The sequence below is a fragment of the Notamacropus eugenii genome, chromosome 6, assembly GCF_028372415.1.
Source record: "Notamacropus eugenii isolate mMacEug1 chromosome 6, mMacEug1.pri_v2, whole genome shotgun sequence".
NCBI lineage: Eukaryota > Metazoa > Chordata > Mammalia > Diprotodontia > Macropodidae > Notamacropus > Notamacropus eugenii.
The window spans coordinates 100,263,371-100,281,722 of NC_092877.1; the positions used below are offsets into that span (position 1 = coordinate 100,263,371).

The following is an 18,352-nucleotide window of genomic DNA, read 5'->3' on the forward strand; positions in this document are numbered from 1 at the left end:
GGTGCTCAGAGAATAGCGTTCACCAGGCCTGTACCCAAAACTTTTCCAGCTTTGAACTGGGTAAGATCTCCTCGGGATTAATCTCAGCTGACTCAGGCTTTAAGAACCCGCGACATCCAGGCCTTGATAAAAAGATAATTAATATTATTTTGCTTGGTTTTCTTAAAGTCCTTTAACAAACAACATCTGCACATATGATGTACAAAGAAAAAATGAAACCAAATCATTATTGTATCTTGATTTCCACCCCACCCCCAAAAAAGTACACATTTTTTTTTTTAGTTTGACTATGTTACAAGGATTATTATTTTTTTTTCTTTCAGGGAAGGGAGTAAATATGTGAGGAAAAACACTAAAATTTTGTGAATTAAAAATTTTCAAATTTGTTATATACATTCAATAAGTTTAGGACAGTAACCTCTCCAACCTGAAAAAAATGATTAGAAGAAAAGCTGAACATTTTCTTTTTTTTTAGAATTTGACTCTCTAGACAAACATTGGGAATACAATCCAGCATAATATCAGACCCAAGAGAGTGCATATATGTTTGAGATTATGTTTATAGAAAGCAAATTAATTTTTTTTAAATTTGAGTGTAGGTAAAAATAAATAGAATCTTGATATTCTTGTTTGTAAGGGCTAACAGTGTCTTCAATTTATGTGTGCTTAATTAACTTTGGTCTAAATGCTACAACTCTAAAAGTCTCAGAAAGATAGTGTTGGAATGTTCAAAATTACCATTGTTTTCTTTTCTTTCTTTCTTTTTTTTTTTTTTTTGCATTGGTAAAAAAAAAAAATAAACTTCATGTTACTGAGTTACATTGAACCACATCTATGTTTAGTTTGACTTTGTCAATATTTGGGAGCAATGGGGATTTACAAGTAAAGGTAACCGATCCAATAAACAAGATTAAATAGAGCAAAAGCTGTTGGGAAAAATATACGGGAATATGAGTCAATTTTGGCTACACGGATGTGTATTCTTCCTTCCCTCCAAGATCCCGTCCGGCAGTCTTCAAAACAACAGAAAAAGCTAGCACAGTCTTTGCCTTCCAAGCACTGATATCCGTAATCATCATCTCGTTGTTGTGGATGGGAAATGCTATTCATTGGAATCAATGTAGATCCAGGGCGGACTGCAACTGCAGGTGATTTCTGAATAAAAGGACATATTGAATTTTTCTCATTGAATTAATAATGAGAATAACAATTGATTCTTGTGTAGTGTTTTAAGGTTTACAAATATTATCTTATTTCTTGCCCATTCCAAACTCAAAAAAAGGATACTTACGGCATGGTGAAAATATGCATATTTGTGTATTTGTCTCTGCCTGTGGACGTTTTTCTTTTTTTCATGATTTACTTCTGGAATCCGTGTAAGTTAATGAGAAAAGACTCAATCCAAGGTGTTTTCTAGTTTTTAAGCTCTAATCATATTAGAAATAGTGCCTTACAAACAGTAGGTACTTCACAGGGTTTCTGCAAGGCTCAAATTAATAATCAACCAATGCATAAGCATTTATTAAAAACATTTGTGTCAGGCACTCTACTAAGTGCTAAAGACACAAAGATAAAGAATAAAACAATTTCTTGTCTTATAGGTTTTTTTTAATTATATGGGGAAAGGCAAGGTGGACACATAAAATTTTATATAAATACACAGAATAAATATGACATAGATAAAGTAACTAAGTAATAGGTAGTTAGTAAGAGGGGCACCAATAGTTTGCAGGATTAGGAAAGCATCTCACAGAAAGAGGTCCCTGAATATATTTTTGAAAATAGTGAGAGGTTATATTAGGAAGAAGTGAGGAAAGGGTGACATATATATGGAGCATGATTAATGCAAAATATGGAAACCTCAGTTGGAGTGTCATGTATAAAGTGTTTTTGCCAGTCTTATAAGCAAGAGCTTCTGTTCTATGACTGCTCCTAAAAGATATCTTTTTCACCTTTCCTGCCTGTGGTTAGAGTTGCAAGTGATCAGGAACAAGCTGAAGAAGTGCATGTCCATGCTGTTGGTGCTGATGCTTATCTAGCTGTGTCTAGTGAAGGACCTGCTTAACCAGGGATATAGTAAAAAATCCCACGATGTGATAGCACCACTACTCATCTACCTCTTGGTCACCATGGGCAGCTACACTATGGTCGCCCTGGGGTTTAGCTTGGCCAACTTCAGTGACTATAAGGAGGCTGCCCAGGAACTGTTCATGATAGAATCGAAGCCCAGGCTTATCTGGGCAGCAAGGGCCTCCCAATGTGATCTTGTTAGGCCCCCCAACCCTCCAGAATCTCAGCTGCCTCTCATGCCCCCAGATCCAGTTCACCCATAGCGCCCCTCCAAAGCTAAATTAAAAGAGTAAATATTTCTTTTCTCATTAAAATGAAGATAATATATCATTTTCTAGCAAATTTTAACAAAGCATCTACATAGCAGATGTATAATTTTATAATGACTTTAACATGATGATTATAAAATACACTTTTACATGGGCAGCATATATACTAAATAACTTAAAAAGGGAAAATAGATTAAAATAAACCTTGCTTATTTGAACAAATGTATACATGACTATATCTATTTTCCAAAGTAACAAACTAGTTGTCATTCCAGCAATGGAATAGAATATTGGAGATATATTGCTTTGTATCCTGGAAACCACTGAAGGATTAACCAGAGAAACGTGCCCAGTAAAAGTCTGCTTATCTGAGCTGCAACCAAGAAAAATACTTTTTAAAAATTTACTTAAGCACAGCCACATCTAATAATGATGCAAACATGACTAGGAAACAGTTCCTGAATGCATTAGGAAATTTATTATGATCAGAAATGATTCTCTCTTTAAAACCGAAATCTAAATCAAATTCTAAGTGTTATCTAATTATCCACTAAAAATAACTACTGGTCACTGCTTAACTTATGGAGCAGGCCTAGTTTCCCCAACTACAGTTTTTCAAAATGGTCACTTTAATATATTTTACAGTCAGTCCTCTGACCCTTCATATCTATTCAAGTAAACTAGTTGCTATGACTACTGTCACATATCCTTTTCTGGGAAATTTGCTAAATTCCCTCCACAAGACTTAACATGACTGAAAATCCTGTTCCTGCTGATATTCATCTCCCTGAAATGAATATGGCTATGTTTCAGTCACTGTCTGGGACTCAACCATTTTTTGAGAGTTGTCTCCCTAAGAGAGAAGAGAGTTTCTGAAAATACCCTCAAAAGTGTACGTTTAAGGGATCTTAGCTGAGAATATATGGCTGTGATGACTTTCTGTCACAAAGCTTTGGTAATGACAGTATAACTAGACTCAAAAGACTCCTCAGGAATCTTCCATAGGACAGATGACTTTGACGAGTACATCAGTCCCCTCAATTACTGTCATCACTAGTTCATTTTGATCTGCCTATAAACACTTAAAAGTTTTACTCAATCAAAAAAATAGTTCTTCCTAATCCAAGTTCTATCTCATCTTCCTTCTATCCTTCATGGTCACAACTGTGGAAGAATTTATCTATATCCAGTGCTCAACTTCCTTGTCATCTATGGATGCTTAACCCATTGAAACCTGATTTTTACCCCACCATTCAGAACTGCTATCTCAAAAGACAATTTTGCTAAACTAATTACCAAATCCAGTGGCCTTTTCTCAGTCCTCATTTCCCTTGAATTCTCTATATTTCCTTGCTGTTAGCTGTTCCTGTTAATGAATCCAAATATACCTTATTCTTCTACTTTTCTAAGTATTCCTCCATTTTTTTTCTTTTGCTAGCACCTTGTTCTCTTTTTAAATTCTTGGAAGGTAGGTTTTCCCCTATTCTCTATCCATAGACCATTAATCTCTTTTTAGACTCTCCCATTAAATCTCAATGAATTGGGATGGGGTGGACCTTACTGTCATCAGAACTGGTTCAAAGAGGCAGTAGCATACATCGAGCTGATTATAGAAACCTATCTTACAATGCAAGAAAGTAGGATAAGAACAAGATAGAAAAGGTGCCAGTGTTGATAGAAGGGAAGGTAAATTGGGTTAAGTAAAAGTGAGCAGCAAAATGCTTTTGAGAATGACAGGGTAAAAGGAGAGATAGTAGAATAAGCTGGAGAAAAGAGGATGGAGAAAAATACACAGTAATTATAATTGTATAAAAATTACAAGTTCCTTCAATAAAGACTTTGTTTCTCAAATATATAGAGAACCGAGTCCAATTAGTAGAAATAAGAGCCATTCACCAAGTGACAAATGGTCAAAGAATGTGACCAGGCAGCTTTCAGATAAAGTAATCAAAGCTCTCTATAGTCTAATAAAAATATTCTAAATCACTACTGATTAGAGAAATGAATTTTAAAGTAACTCTGAGTTACTACCCCCCCTCACACACACCTATCAGATTGACTAATATGACAAAAAAAGAAAATTGCAAATGTTGGAGAGGATGTGGGGAAAATGAGACACTGATGCACTATTGGTGGAGTTGTGTACTGATGTAATCATTTTGTACAGCATTTTAGAACTATGCCCAAAGGTTCATAAAACTATGCGAACCCTTTGACCAAGTCATGCCTCTACTAGGTCTACATTCCAAAAATATTTTTAAAAAGCAGAAGGAAAATGACTTGCATGTACAAAGATATTTATAGCAACTCCTTTAGTAGGAGCAAAAAACTAGAAATTTAGGAGATATCTATCAACTGAGGAAAGCCTGAATAAGTTGTGGTATATGATTGTGATGGAATACGATTGTGCTTTAAGAAATAATGAAAGTGGGTGAAGCCCAGATGGCAGATTAGAAAGATGCGCATACCCTAGCCCCTGGGGGAATTGAGCATCCGATCTCAAATTCAGCCCTGAATGGCGACCATGCCCCTGCCTAAAGTCCCTGGGGGAACTGAACATCTGATCTTAATCTCAGCCAGAAGCCAGGCTAGGGAGTAAATTCCTCTCCCTTGATTGTGCCACACTGGAGGAACTGAGATCATATAGGTCCCCAGAGTATACCTTACTCTTGATAAAGGACCTAAAAGTCAAGTAACTGGTTGGGAAAATTCCCCAAAAGGGAAAAAAAATAAGACTATAGTAGGTTACTTTCTTGGTGAACAAGTATTCTCTCCCATTCTTTTAGATAAGGAAGAAAAATGTTTACCATCAGGAGAAGACATAAAAGTCAAGGCTTCTGTATCAAAAACCTCCAAAATAAATATGCAATGGTCCCAGGCAATGGAAGAGCTAAAAAAAAGTATTCTGAAAATCAAGTAAGAGAGGTGGAGGAAAAATTGGGAAGAGAATTGAGAGAGATGCAAGAAAATCATGAAAAGGAAGCCAATAGCTTGCTAAAGGAGACCCCCAAAAATGCTGAAGAAAATAACATCTTTCAAAATAGCTCAACCTAATTGGCAAAAGAGGTCCAAAAAGCCAGTGAGCAGAGGAATGCTTTAAAAAGCAGAATTAGCCAAAAGAAAAAGGAGGTTCAAAATCTCACTGAAGAAAATAGTTATTTAAAAATTAGAATGGAGCAGTTGGAAGCTAATGACTTTATGAGAAACCAAGAAATCACAAAACAAAACCAAAAGAATGGAAAAAATGGAAGATAATGTGAGATATCTCATTGGAAAAACAACTGATCTGGAAAATAGATCCAGGAGAGACAATTTAAAAACTATGGGACTACCTGAAATCCATAATCAAAAAATAAGCCTAGACATCATCTTTCATGAAATTATCAGGGAAAGTTGCCCTGATATTGCAGAACTAGAGGGCAAAATAGATATGGAAAGAATCTACCGATCACCTCCTGAAAGTGATCCAAAAAGAGAAACTCCTAGGAATATTGTAGCCAAATTCCAAAGTGCCCAGGTCAAGGAGAAAATACTGCAAGCAGCTAGAAAGAAACAATTCAAGTATTGTGGAAATACAATCTGAATAACACAAGATCTAGCAGCTTCTGTATTAAGGGATCAAAGGGGTGATATTCTGTAAGTGAAAGAAACTAGGATTAAAAGCAAGAATTACCTACCCAGCAAAACTGAGTATAATATTTCAGGTGAAAAATGTTCATTCAGTGAAATAGAGGAATTTCAAGCATTTTTGATGAAAAGGCCAAAGCTGAAAAGAAAATTTGACTTTCAAACACAAGAATCAAGAGAAGCATGAAAAGGCAAACACGATAAAGAAATCATAGAGGATTTTCTAAAGTTGAGCTGTTTACATTCCTACATGGAAAAATAATATTTGTAACCCTTGAGACTTTTCTCAGTATTTGGGTAGTTGGAGGGATTGTACACCCATGCACATACACACACATATGCATGTATGTATGTATGTATGTGTGTGTATATATATATATATATATATATATATATATATATATATATATATATATATATATATATATATATATATATGGACACAGAGGACAGGGTAAAATGAATAGAAGTGATCATATCTAAAAAAACCAAAATTAAAGGGTGAGAGAGGAATATATTGGGAGGAGAAAGGGAGAATAGGAATGGGGCAAATTGTATCTCATAGAAGAGGCAAGAAAAAGCTTTTTTGATGTAGGGGGAAAGGTGGGACGTGAGAGGAAAAAAGTAAAACTTACTCTCATCACATTTGGCTGAAGGAAGGAATAACATGCACACTCAATTTGGCATAAAATTCTGTCTTACACTACGGGAAAGTAGGGGAGAAGGGGATAAGTAGGGAGAGGGGGATGATGGAAGGGAAGACAAATGGGAGGAGGGAGCAATTAGAATTAAACACTCTTGGGGAGGGACAAGGTCAAAAGAGAGAATAGAAGAAATGGGAGACAGAATAGAATGGGGAGGGAAATTTAGTTAGTCTTACACAACATGACTACTATGGAAGTCATTTGCAAAACTACACATATATAGCCTATATTGAATTGCACGCCTTCTCAGTGAGGATGGGTGGAGAAAGATGAAGGAAGAGAAGTTGGAATGCAAAGTTTTAGGAAGAAATGTTGAGAAGTGTTTTTGCATATAACTGGAAAACAGGAAATACAGCTAATTAGGGATAAAAATTTATCTTGCCCTACAAGACAAGAGAGAAGATGGGGATAAAGGAATGGAGGAGTGTTAGAAGGGAGAGCACATTGGTGGATGGGGAAACCAGAATGCATGGTGTTTTGGGGAAGGAGAGAAATGGGGAGTAAATTTGGAACTCAAAATTTTGTGCAAATGAATGTTGAAAATTTAAAATAAATAGATAAATAGATAGATAAATAAATAATAGATGAATGAATAAATAAATAAATAATAAGAAATAAAATGTAAAACCATGAAAGATGTACATGAACTGATGCAGAGTGAAATGAGCAGAACCTGGGCAAAGCTGTATACAGAAATAACAATTTTGTATGATGATCAACAGTAAATGACTTAACTGTTATCAGCAATACAATGATCCAAAACAATTCTGAAGGTTTTATGATAAAAAATGCTATGCACCTCCATAGAAAAAAACTAATGGAGTCTGAATGAAGCATGAAGCATACTTGTTTTTTGTTTTAGTTCTCCTGGGTTTTCTTGATTTGTGTTTTCTTTCTCAGCACGAATGACATGGAAATATGTTTTGTATGACTGCACATGTATGAGCTATATCAAATTGCTTGCCTGCTCAATAAGGTAAAAAGAATAGGAAGGGAGAGAGATTTGGAACTCAAAAAACTATTTTAATGAATCTTTAAAAATTTTTTAAATCTAATTGGGGAAAATAAAATATTAAATTTTAGAAAAGAAAAGCAGTAAGTCTCATTGAATCATAGGATTTTGGAATTAGAGATTTAGCAATGGAAGAGGTCTTTTAGGTCATCTATTCCAACCACTTCACTTTAGAAGTCATGAAACTGAGTCCTAGACAAGTTACTAAAATTACTCACTCCTTTCAAGAAGATGACTTCCCTCATTTCTTGCATTCTTTTGTGAGGTATGAATTCACTTCTCCAAAATCCCTACAAAACATCCCCACTTGGGTGTTCCATAAAAACCTCAAAATCAATATATTCAAATATAGCTCATTTTACTTACCTCTTCACTTACTCCTACTTTACATCACTTTATTTAATTCCTTATATTCAAATTGTTGGATTTATCCTTCATTCTTCCCTCTCCTTTCTTTCTCAAATCATTTTTCATAATCAAGTAATCACATTTTATCAGTTTCACTGATATAAGATCTCTCTCATTCATCCCCTCCTCATTACCCAATGGGTGAGAATCTTGAATTAATTTTCTCTCCTTGTGTTTACTTTCTCCTCCTCTGAAATATCATTTCAATTTCTTCCAGAATAATCATTATTCAGAATCCTGATGATTGAACCTTGCCACATCTAAAAATATTCAGTGAGAGTTTATTGGCTACCTGTCAAGTTAAAATTAACTGCTCATAAGCCTCCACAATTTGCCATTGTTTTACCTTTCTGGCCTTACTTCATGGTTCACCCTTCCATGTACTCTATGCATCGCCCAAACTATGGTAGTAATTACATTGAAAATTTTGCCTGTCCCTTTCTGTCTCCATGCCTTTATTGTATTGTTCTCTATGTTCCACTTGATTTTCCTGTAGAATTTCTACCTTTCATTTAAATTTAAAGTCAAATACTACCTCTCCTAAGAAGGCTTTCTGGTCCCCTTGATTATTATTGGCGGTCCTCTTTGGGTCTTTACTGGATTAAGAACTCAATAGTGAATGTTATATGGATCTGGAATAATGAAAATTTTAACTAGCTTACCTGGTGATTTTAGGGAACAATTCTAGGTTAAAAAAGTCAATGGATAAATAACTGTTATTGTTCCCCAATAACTTTTGGTTGCACCATATAGATACCTTTCCATTTGGGTTCAACATGCTTAACTAAATTTGTATAGCTCTTCTTAACAAAAGAGTCAACCATTTAGAAATTAAAATAGGGGCCACTGGAAAAGACACTACAACAATATGAGTGTGACTAAAAGAATTAATGTAAATGAACAATTATTTTCCTACACTTTGAGAAACTAACAGGTTGAAAAATGTATCTTGTCTGGTTTTACTTCATCTATAACTTAATTATTTTGAAAGTTTGGGTATATCTTAAGCAAAGAATCCAAGGACTAGAGGGATGAGATTTTTCCAATAACTGTGTTATGGAATGTGTTTTATCTGTGCTTCAAGGAAGATGCCCTAACCTTTCAGCTACTCTGACCCAGTAACTGTGGCCTCAGGCGCTCGCATTGACATGAACAAATGAGCAAAATGGAAATTTATCTATGTATACCTATCTAGTCATATATTTTTATTCATATACACACATGTATGTTTATATAAATATATGTATATGTCTGTAAGTATGCATGTGTATATATGTGTGTACATATATGTACACATAGACACACACACAAGAATATCTGAAATTTGGAATTCTAAAAGCTTGTTTTTCAGGGGAGAAATGTATGAGACAGAACGGAATAAACAGATGTGATGGACAGATAACAGGCAGATTTCTTTTTTTGACACTAAAAAAATGTCTGGTTGCTTAGTCTGGAACAGAAAGGAGGCAGAGAATCATAAGGGTTTCAAGTATATGATTTGTCTACAATAACATACACAGCTGTCTACAAACCATGAAGATGTGCTACAATCTACCTGATTGACAATACCATATGGTTGAACACCAAACCATGGAGAGAATAAGATTTGATCATTGATCCCAGTTTTTTACTCAGCACGTCATCCAGGATTGAAAGAATTGGCAAGGCAGCACAACCAAACTAAGAAAAAAGGAAAATGGTTTTGAGCTCTTTATTTAGCCCCTGGGGACTCAGTTTTTAGCAGGTGCTAAAGGAAATTCTTGTTTTTTAAATTCTCAATTAGACTAAAATATGTAATTACAAAGTCATGATTTTAGCCACTAACTTAATAACACTTGCAATAGGGTGCTGCACAATAACCTTAAAATAAAATAATATAACTGGAATTGTATTCCTTTATTCTTAAATCTTCCCATCTTCATACAGTGAGGATCTATGGATATCCTTCAGCACTTCTACTTAAAACCCACTTATAACATCATAACTCTTAGAGTTTTCACAGACTCCAAGAGGAGAGACGATCTGTCCATGGTCCTACAACCAATAATCATCACAGGCAGAAATGGAATCCAGGCTTTCTGGAGTCCACCTTTAGCACCATGCCACACTCCCTCTTTTTCATTATCTTTTCCTCTATTTAGTAATGGGAAAAATTCCCTACACCAACAGAAAGAAGCTCATGCATGGAAATTTACAGTTTAAGAAAGTTGTCTGAGGGCACTGAGATAGTAAGCAATTCCCCCAAGGTCACATAGCCAATCTGTCATGTGTGGGGCTGAGACATCTTCTGGACCCTCAGGCTGAGTCTCCATCACTACATCAGGTTCCCTCCCTCTCTTCTACATACTGACCCCCATTTAGGGTTTGATTATGTGAGGCTTTTTTCCCGATCATATAAGCTCAATATCATTGACAGATGTTGCCTCTTTAGGATGTGCTTTCCAATTTTTAAGTTGCTCCAAATGTAACCTCAAGAAATACCAGGTAAAACTTTCCATTAAGAAGAATCATGTTAGATGCCAGTGTTTGAAAGAGTAATTGAATGTGGCTACTGATGAACATATGGAGAAACTTGACATTGAAGGGGATGTTTAGCTTGAATTAAAACAGAAGTGTGGAAAAGTTGCTTTCTCTCCATTCAAAACATAGTTGAAAATGGTCTCTCTGCCTTGAATGCTCTCTAAGGGGCTGTATCATTTATTGACTTTGGTTTGTATGAGAGATAAACTAAAATAATTTCAAGTAAAGGCAGAGTCAGAAGCTAATTCTGAAATGCAAATTTTCATGGCTGCATGACTAATAATGGGCTCAGTTCTCTTGCGATATATCTGCTATTTTCAGTGGGAAGATCACATTGACTCCCAAAGGAAGTAGTCAAACAACTGGGTATATCTGTGCCCATGAAAGTATACCAAGAAATCAGACTTCTGGTACTGAGACTCATGTAAATGGTTTTTCATTTAAATGAATTGCAAAATATCTCAGAAGTGAATGAGCGTGAAAAGTTAAGGCTTGAAGAGGCAAACTGAGGTGAGGAAAAAAACTGAAAAAGAAGCATTTTCAAGAGGAAAAGGATGATGATCTGAGGTTTCATCTTTCCTTGTTTTTAGATGCAAGGGGAACCCTGAACTGCCTTTCCTATAGACCATTTTCACCTATTTAAGTATCTGAAAAATCTCTAGAGGGAAAAGTAGATGGCTATATTTCTCAGGCTTGCCAAAAGTAGTGAATTGTGTTAATATCTATTGATTGAAGTATGATATTATCCACTTCAACTTTCTAATTTCATGCCACACAAAAGAAAGAATATGTGTAGGAAGAGGATAAGTAGTGGGGATGGGATAAATACAATTCTAGCTTTGTTGCAATGAAAAATAAGTAGCATCACACCTTTCAAGAGTATTATTTCTTTAGAAAAATCATTTTAGTGGAGTGCATTAAATTCAGATAGAACCTGGAATCTCATAACAAAGTTAAAATGCAAGAGGGGAAATCTTAGCATGAAAATGGTTCAGAATTTTCGGTAGCTCAAGTAAAAGAAGAAATCTATATTTGCATGGAATGACCTTCCAAAGGTCTTGCAGGTGATTTTTGCATTGGAGGAGTGCTTACTGGTATTTTTATGTCCTTTCTTTTTTACTCACGGTCTATAATTATCCATGACTTGCATCTTATTATAAACAAAATAGCATACATATTCTTCCCAACACTATGTCTGTAGGTAGATGAGAGTGACAGAAATGTAAGCTTAAACATACCCTGGACTTATGTTTGGATTTCCTGTCTTTAGGCTTCTTCCCCTTTTTGTTGCTAGTGAAATAATGCAGGGTTCCATATTCCATCAAGGCTGCAAAAACAAAAATGAAGCAAACAGAAACAAAGAGATCCATCGCTGTCACATAGGAAACCTTAGGGAGGGATTTCCTGGCAATGGTACTCAGTGTTGTCATTGTCAGCACTGTGGTGATACCTACATTCAGACAAATAAGAAAGCAAGGAAAGTTATCAGGTAGTTTTATGGACCAATCCTTTTTCATATAACAGACATCTTGTAAGGGCAAAGAAATAAACACCACTAAAATGACTCTGACTGTCATGCTTTTTGAGGGAATAATTTTTGCTGATTTCAATTATAAGATGTTCCAATTTTGCAGCAGTAATTTAAAGCCTTTAAAAGAATTTATATCACATCTTTAATCTTCCCTCAAAATGGTAAAAAGCTTCTTGTAAAATAAGAAAAATTAATGTACAGTGTAATAAAACCACTATTATTTTAATCATTTTGAAGACTATTTAATGATAAATATGATTGTAGGTTTCAATTTTATGTTATCAATATTATAAATGGTTTATGCTACTTATTACCTGATAGCTAGTATCACAAAAAAATTAGCATTCACTTGTATTGATTTTTACAAAGCAGTGGGGCGTAGTGGATAGCAAATAGTTCTCAGTTAGAAAAACTTGAAGCATTCAAGGCTGTGGAATATAACATGCAGATATGTGACCCTGGGCATATCATTTAATCTTAATTTCCTCTACTGTAAAAGGAGGATAATAATACCTTCCTCCCAGGGTTGTTTTGAGTATTAAGTGAGATAATATTTGTAAAGAACGTAGCCCTGTGCCTGACATATAACAGATACTTAATACATGCTTCTTCATTCCCCATGAGTATGTGCATGTATGTATACATTTATACATACACACATATGTATGCAGATATTATATATGTCTACACACATGTGTGTATATATGTATATATGTATGTGTGTATATATATAATATATATATATAAAATTTCTGATCTCAATTGTGAGGGTATTTTAAGTGTGAAAACTTCCTCCACCGATGCACATTATTTGTAACTCTACTCTTAATGAGTTGTTTGGGGTCAAAAGTGTTAAATAATTTGCCTAGTCACATAGCTAGCATATATATATATATATATGTACACATGTATATATATATATATATATATATATATATACATGTGTACATATATATATATTCATGGTTTACAGCAGAATTGAATATACAGTATCATAAGATCTACCTACAATAACCTCATAAGAAAAAAAAATAAATCAGACATCACTACCATATAATTTTGTAACTAAAGAAGAATTAGATTACTAGCCTATAGTCACTTGAGGTGTCAGAATCAAGACTTGAACCCAGGTCTTTCTATTGTGAATGCCAACATTCTAAACATTCTAACCACTATGACACTCTGTACCTCCATTATCGGATATGATCATTTCACACTTAATAAAAAAGATCTAATGTAAAAAATAAAAAGTAGAGTGAGTAATTATGACATAATGTTGTTAACATAAGTTTTATCAAAAAGCACATATTGCATCTTTACAGTTTGACCAAGGAATGGCATCGATAGAGACATCCATGTATGTAATTACAGTTTCACATTTTCAAAAATGAGAACGGATATACAAATCTCCTTTTGATGCCACTCATACATGGTAGCACCAACAGGAGTCTCAAATATGTAGTACTTTCCATCATCCTCAAGAAGAAAAAAATGTTTTTATATCAAAAGTTTAAATATTTTAAAATGTACACCATCTCCTTTTCTCCTTTTCATAGTCACCCAGAGTAGTCAAAGGCAGATTGCTCAGGTCTTTTCTCTTGTATCAGTCACACTCTAATTAAACCCTATTTGCATTTCAAAACCATAAAGTAATATTTTCTCTGATTTGGGTAGCAGAACATTTAGAACTTACAGTCATTAAAAAGAAAAAAAAATACTGTGATTTTTATTTAATTGTGTTTTGTTTGGACCTGTAATTTCAGTGGTGTATAGAGCATCAAATGAAGAAATTCCATTTACCAAGAAAGATTAGAAATTTTTCTCAAGATATTTCTTTTGGGAAGTTGTTGGGAGCACTAGAAATTTAACTGAATTGCTAAATATCTGTTCAGAGGCAGGATCTGAACCCAAGTTGTTCTTAGGCAAGGATTCTTTTTCATTACTATTTAAATGATACTATATTCAGTTGGAAAACAAAACTTCAGCTTCATAAAACCCATATTCACAGATTGAGGTTGGGAATGATAAATCATCATTTTCCCTTTATTTCGACAAGTATATATTGTATAGCTCTAATTTTTGAGGCACTGTGTTTGATGTGGGAGATACAGAGTCAGGAATATTATTTATAGCCTGACCAGGGCTACTGAGTAGTTATACATTTTACTCAGGGTAAGACAATGAATATAGTGTGACTGAAAATTACGTCCAGATCAGGTGCACCTCAATATCTACTATCTTATTTTGCCTCTGGTTGAAACCCTAGATATGAAACTTTGATTTTTTCACTCCAAATTCTCCAATGGATACTCCAATCATGTCCATATTTTCTGAAGATTTTCTTCCAGATAGATATGCTACTGCCTAAATTTTGAATGCAAAGTCTTTGATAAATCACATTTGTGTTTAAATATTTCAAAATATTAAGTACTTGTAGTCATATGAGGCTTACATAATTCACATTTACTATTTCATAATGTACTGGCATGTGAAGTCATGTAAAGTTAATGATAGGAATAAACTAACTTTTTCCCAGAAATAAATATACAAATAAGTTCATAATGAAAACAGAGTTTTTTAAAACTCTATTTTAAACAAACATTGACTTTTTTAAAACTAACAGAAAAAAGGGATGGTATAAGGCATGGTCGGGGAAGAAAGTTATTATAGTCAGCTGACAAGCTTTTATTAAGTGCTATGTTTCAGGCATTATACTAAATCCTGGGGATATAAAGCCAAAAAGAATAAAACTCAGAGTTCTCTGTTCTGGAGTAGCTCACACTGTCTGGCATAAATGTCTAGCAATCTATCTATCTTATCTATCTACCCATTTGTGTGTGTATTTCTATATTTATGTCTATATCTATCTTTCTGGAAAGAGAAACAGAGAGAGAAAGAGAGACAGACACACAGAGAGAGACAGAGACAGTCAGAGAGAGACAGAGGGAAATGAAAGATGAGTGATAGAGACACTCCTGCTCCAAGTTGGTCCTATGGTTCTAGGGATAACTTGAAAGCAATTGAGACTTCAGAAAGCAGATAACTAAATTGGCACTTGCATTTGCTGTAGCAATTCCAAAAGCCCCTTCAGTTCTTTTTCTAAGCCTATGTTAGCCTTCCTCTTCCTTCCTATTAACTAGGCTATGAAGTGAAAAGGCACGGGATGTTAAGGGGAAGCACAATGTACTACATCTCTTTTTAGGGCTCCTTTCACATCTAAGGCAAAGATAAGAATAGCGAGTGTTCCTATTTTTTCATTTCTATTTCTTTTGTTTGGAGATAATCATGGCTAAGGAAATTGCCCAGGATCACATAGCTATCAAGTGTCTGAAGCAGGATTTGAACTTAGGTTCTTCTGACTCCAGGGCCAGTCCTCTATCTACTCTGCTACCTAGCTGCCACCCCCATTTTTATTCATTGCTATACTGAGCTTCCAGATGATGAAACTGCTTTCAGCAATTCATCAATGCCTTCTCAGCAATTTGTCCTTGTAGAGAGTTGCCTAGAGCACCAGGAAATTAAAGGACTCAATTCAGATCACCCAGTCAGTACATGTCAGAGATGGGACTTAAATTCAGGCCAGAGTGGCTCCAAGGTCACCTCTTCCTCCCTCCATTATAGCAAGATTCTTCAAGGCAAAGGTAAAATTCCCCCCCACCCTCCAATGCATATAATCCACTTCTTATCTTCGTGATTGGACCATTTACTCAATAATAAGTTTCAATGAAGGACCCATAGCTCAGTTAGCAACGTAACTCCTTCTACCTTTCACTGCACACAATTTTTCATTGCCAGGCCAGACCATCGAGTATTTTGTCATATATCTTGTCCATCATTCTGGAGATTTATCATTGCAGATAGCTTAATATTGTTTATAAATAACTTCATGTTCTCTCCTCTGGAATTTCCTTCCTTGGGTCAGTATCATACCTTGCATAGTCTGAATCATACCACATCTGGTAGAAGTAGGTTCTTCCATTACCTTCAGCCATTTAAAACTCCACATGTAACTCCCATACCCCTCTATGGACCAGTTTTCCAAGGACACTTTACAAATAACATTGACTTTGCCATGAATGTAGGAGAGCTGTTTATCTTCACAATCATCTACATCTGGAAGAGTTCCAGAAGATTTGATGTTGCTCCAAAGACTGTATCTATTCCAGCATAAAAGTACTCTCATATACAAAATTGTACTTTGGAAGCATTATTTCATTTGGTCCACGTAACAGCCACTATTTTCCACATTTTACATATAACAAAGCCCAGGTTCAGCAAGGCTAACTAATTTGCCTGTACATGGTTACAAAGCTACTATATTACTTGTTAAAAGTTGTATTTGAAGCCAGTTCATCCCAACTCCCAGTTTCTATGCTCTGTTCACTATAGTCTCTCATTTAATAATCCAAGAAAACCAATCATTTATCAAATACCATTTAAAATCCATAGAGTCAGGCAGGCAAGTTTTTTTTTTTTTTAATAATTGTAAACCCAATAGTACATAGAAAAATGTAAAATGGTGTGTATATTGGAAACATAAATGGATTCCATATTAAAGTAATAATCATAGAAATCAAGTAAAAGTAGGTATAGAATCTAATATGTTAGCAACATCTACATCGTTGTCAGACTTCCAAGGCAATTTCTTTGCTAGCTGCATAGTTAGATGTATTAAGCTTTAATATTGATGATTCCAAGTGATTTACATTCTACTATACATTATTAAAAGGAGATCTTTACCAGCCATCTCAGGGAAGCACATGAAGGGGTCCTTTGTGATTAAAAATAGAAATTTTGCCTGTAGCTTTTTATATTTTTCATGAAATCAGTATCAGTAGACAGAGAGTTATAATTTTCATTGGAATGAATAAATTGAATAAGCTATACTTGTAAATGAATTATAGAAATGGAGGTAGTTTTCATCTGACTTTAAAATAATAATTGGTTCATTTTCAAAATAATTTAATGTTATTATAATGTCTTCTAAATACACAGCAAAAGAAATGTATTGAAAGCAAGAGAAGACCCTGATGTACAGATTTGCATAACTATAATTTTTTATAAAAATAAAAAGATAGAATCAAAATTGGTGCCAAATTGCAGTACTGTTGAAGAAAATGTGATACATGAATATAAAAGGATTTCATTGTGCTATGACTAGTGATGAATAGGAAGAACTCAGAGAACATGAGAAGAATTGCTTAAAATGATTAAAATGACAAAAAGTTAATAAAATTAAATAACAACTACTGAAACTTTGCAAATAAATAACCTCTGCAAAGATGTTGAATGAAATTAATACAATAAATGGTGTTGTTTAATGCTATCAAAGTTAAAAATACATTCTTTCCATTAAGGATCAGTAAAATACAAACCTGAAAAGTTAAAATCACAGTAAGTACATGGTTTTGGATAACTGTGTCAGCAGAAGGTACTTTGTGGGGAATATGTGTGTTTATTGGGAAATGACTGTCTTGTAAAAAAAAAAAGCGCCAATACACTTTAAAAAATGGCAACAAGCAAACATATAAATTGCAAATAACAATTTACATTATTCATCATTGTTACTGTCCAGGAACACTCAATGTCTCCTCAGCTGGTTGCTCAATTTATAGATTAATCAATTTCTGACTTATCATTCTTACTTCAATTCCCTGCCCCTTAGACTCTGGCTCTCATTACAACCACCACCAAAAGCAAACAGAGGCAATAAAAAGCAGTCAATTTTACTCCTTGTAACTATGGTAAAAGGCTCAGTAGGGGAAATGACAGAAATTATGAAACAAAATGAAGTTTAGGGATGGGAGAATTTCATTTATCTAACCTTCCCTTGGTTTCATTTTCCTGTGTCCTCATTTGCACAAATAAGGATGAATTGGCTTAGAATTTAATCATTCTGTAATCTTTTTTTTCCTGGTGCCCTTCTAATCAAAGTACTGCAAAGGTGTCCTACGAGATATTATAGATTTAAGTCCTAGTGGTACAGGTTACAATACATTTGGTGGAACATTCCTGAAAAGACATATTTCAGCAAGTATATTTTAATATTTCGTACCTAATGATGTCCTTGCAGGTACTGCATCTTTGTTAATCCAGAATGACACCCAGGAAAGGACGACTGTTAATATGCAGGGGATATATGTCTGAATAGTAAAATATCCCATACGTCTACTCAGATCAAAAAAGATTGTCATGATAATATAATCACCTA

The 18,352-nt window shown here is 34.5% G+C and overlaps 1 protein-coding gene across 1 annotated transcript in view; it reads right to left on the reverse strand.

Annotated features, from left to right (window-relative positions):
• Window positions 1–767: 767 nt before the first annotated feature.
• GABRG1 (gamma-aminobutyric acid type A receptor subunit gamma1) overlaps window positions 768–18,352 on the reverse strand; it is a gene marked incomplete at its 5' end in the record, with an annotated part of 86,779 nt that continues 69,194 nt past the window's right edge. Inside the window, 3 exons of the mRNA XM_072621432.1 lie at window positions 768–1,155; window positions 11,849–12,060; window positions 18,197–18,349. Of these exons, the coding sequence (XP_072477533.1) occupies window positions 877–1,155; window positions 11,849–12,060; window positions 18,197–18,349 (644 nt within the window). The remainder of the gene's footprint in view (window positions 1,156–11,848; window positions 12,061–18,196; window positions 18,350–18,352) is intronic.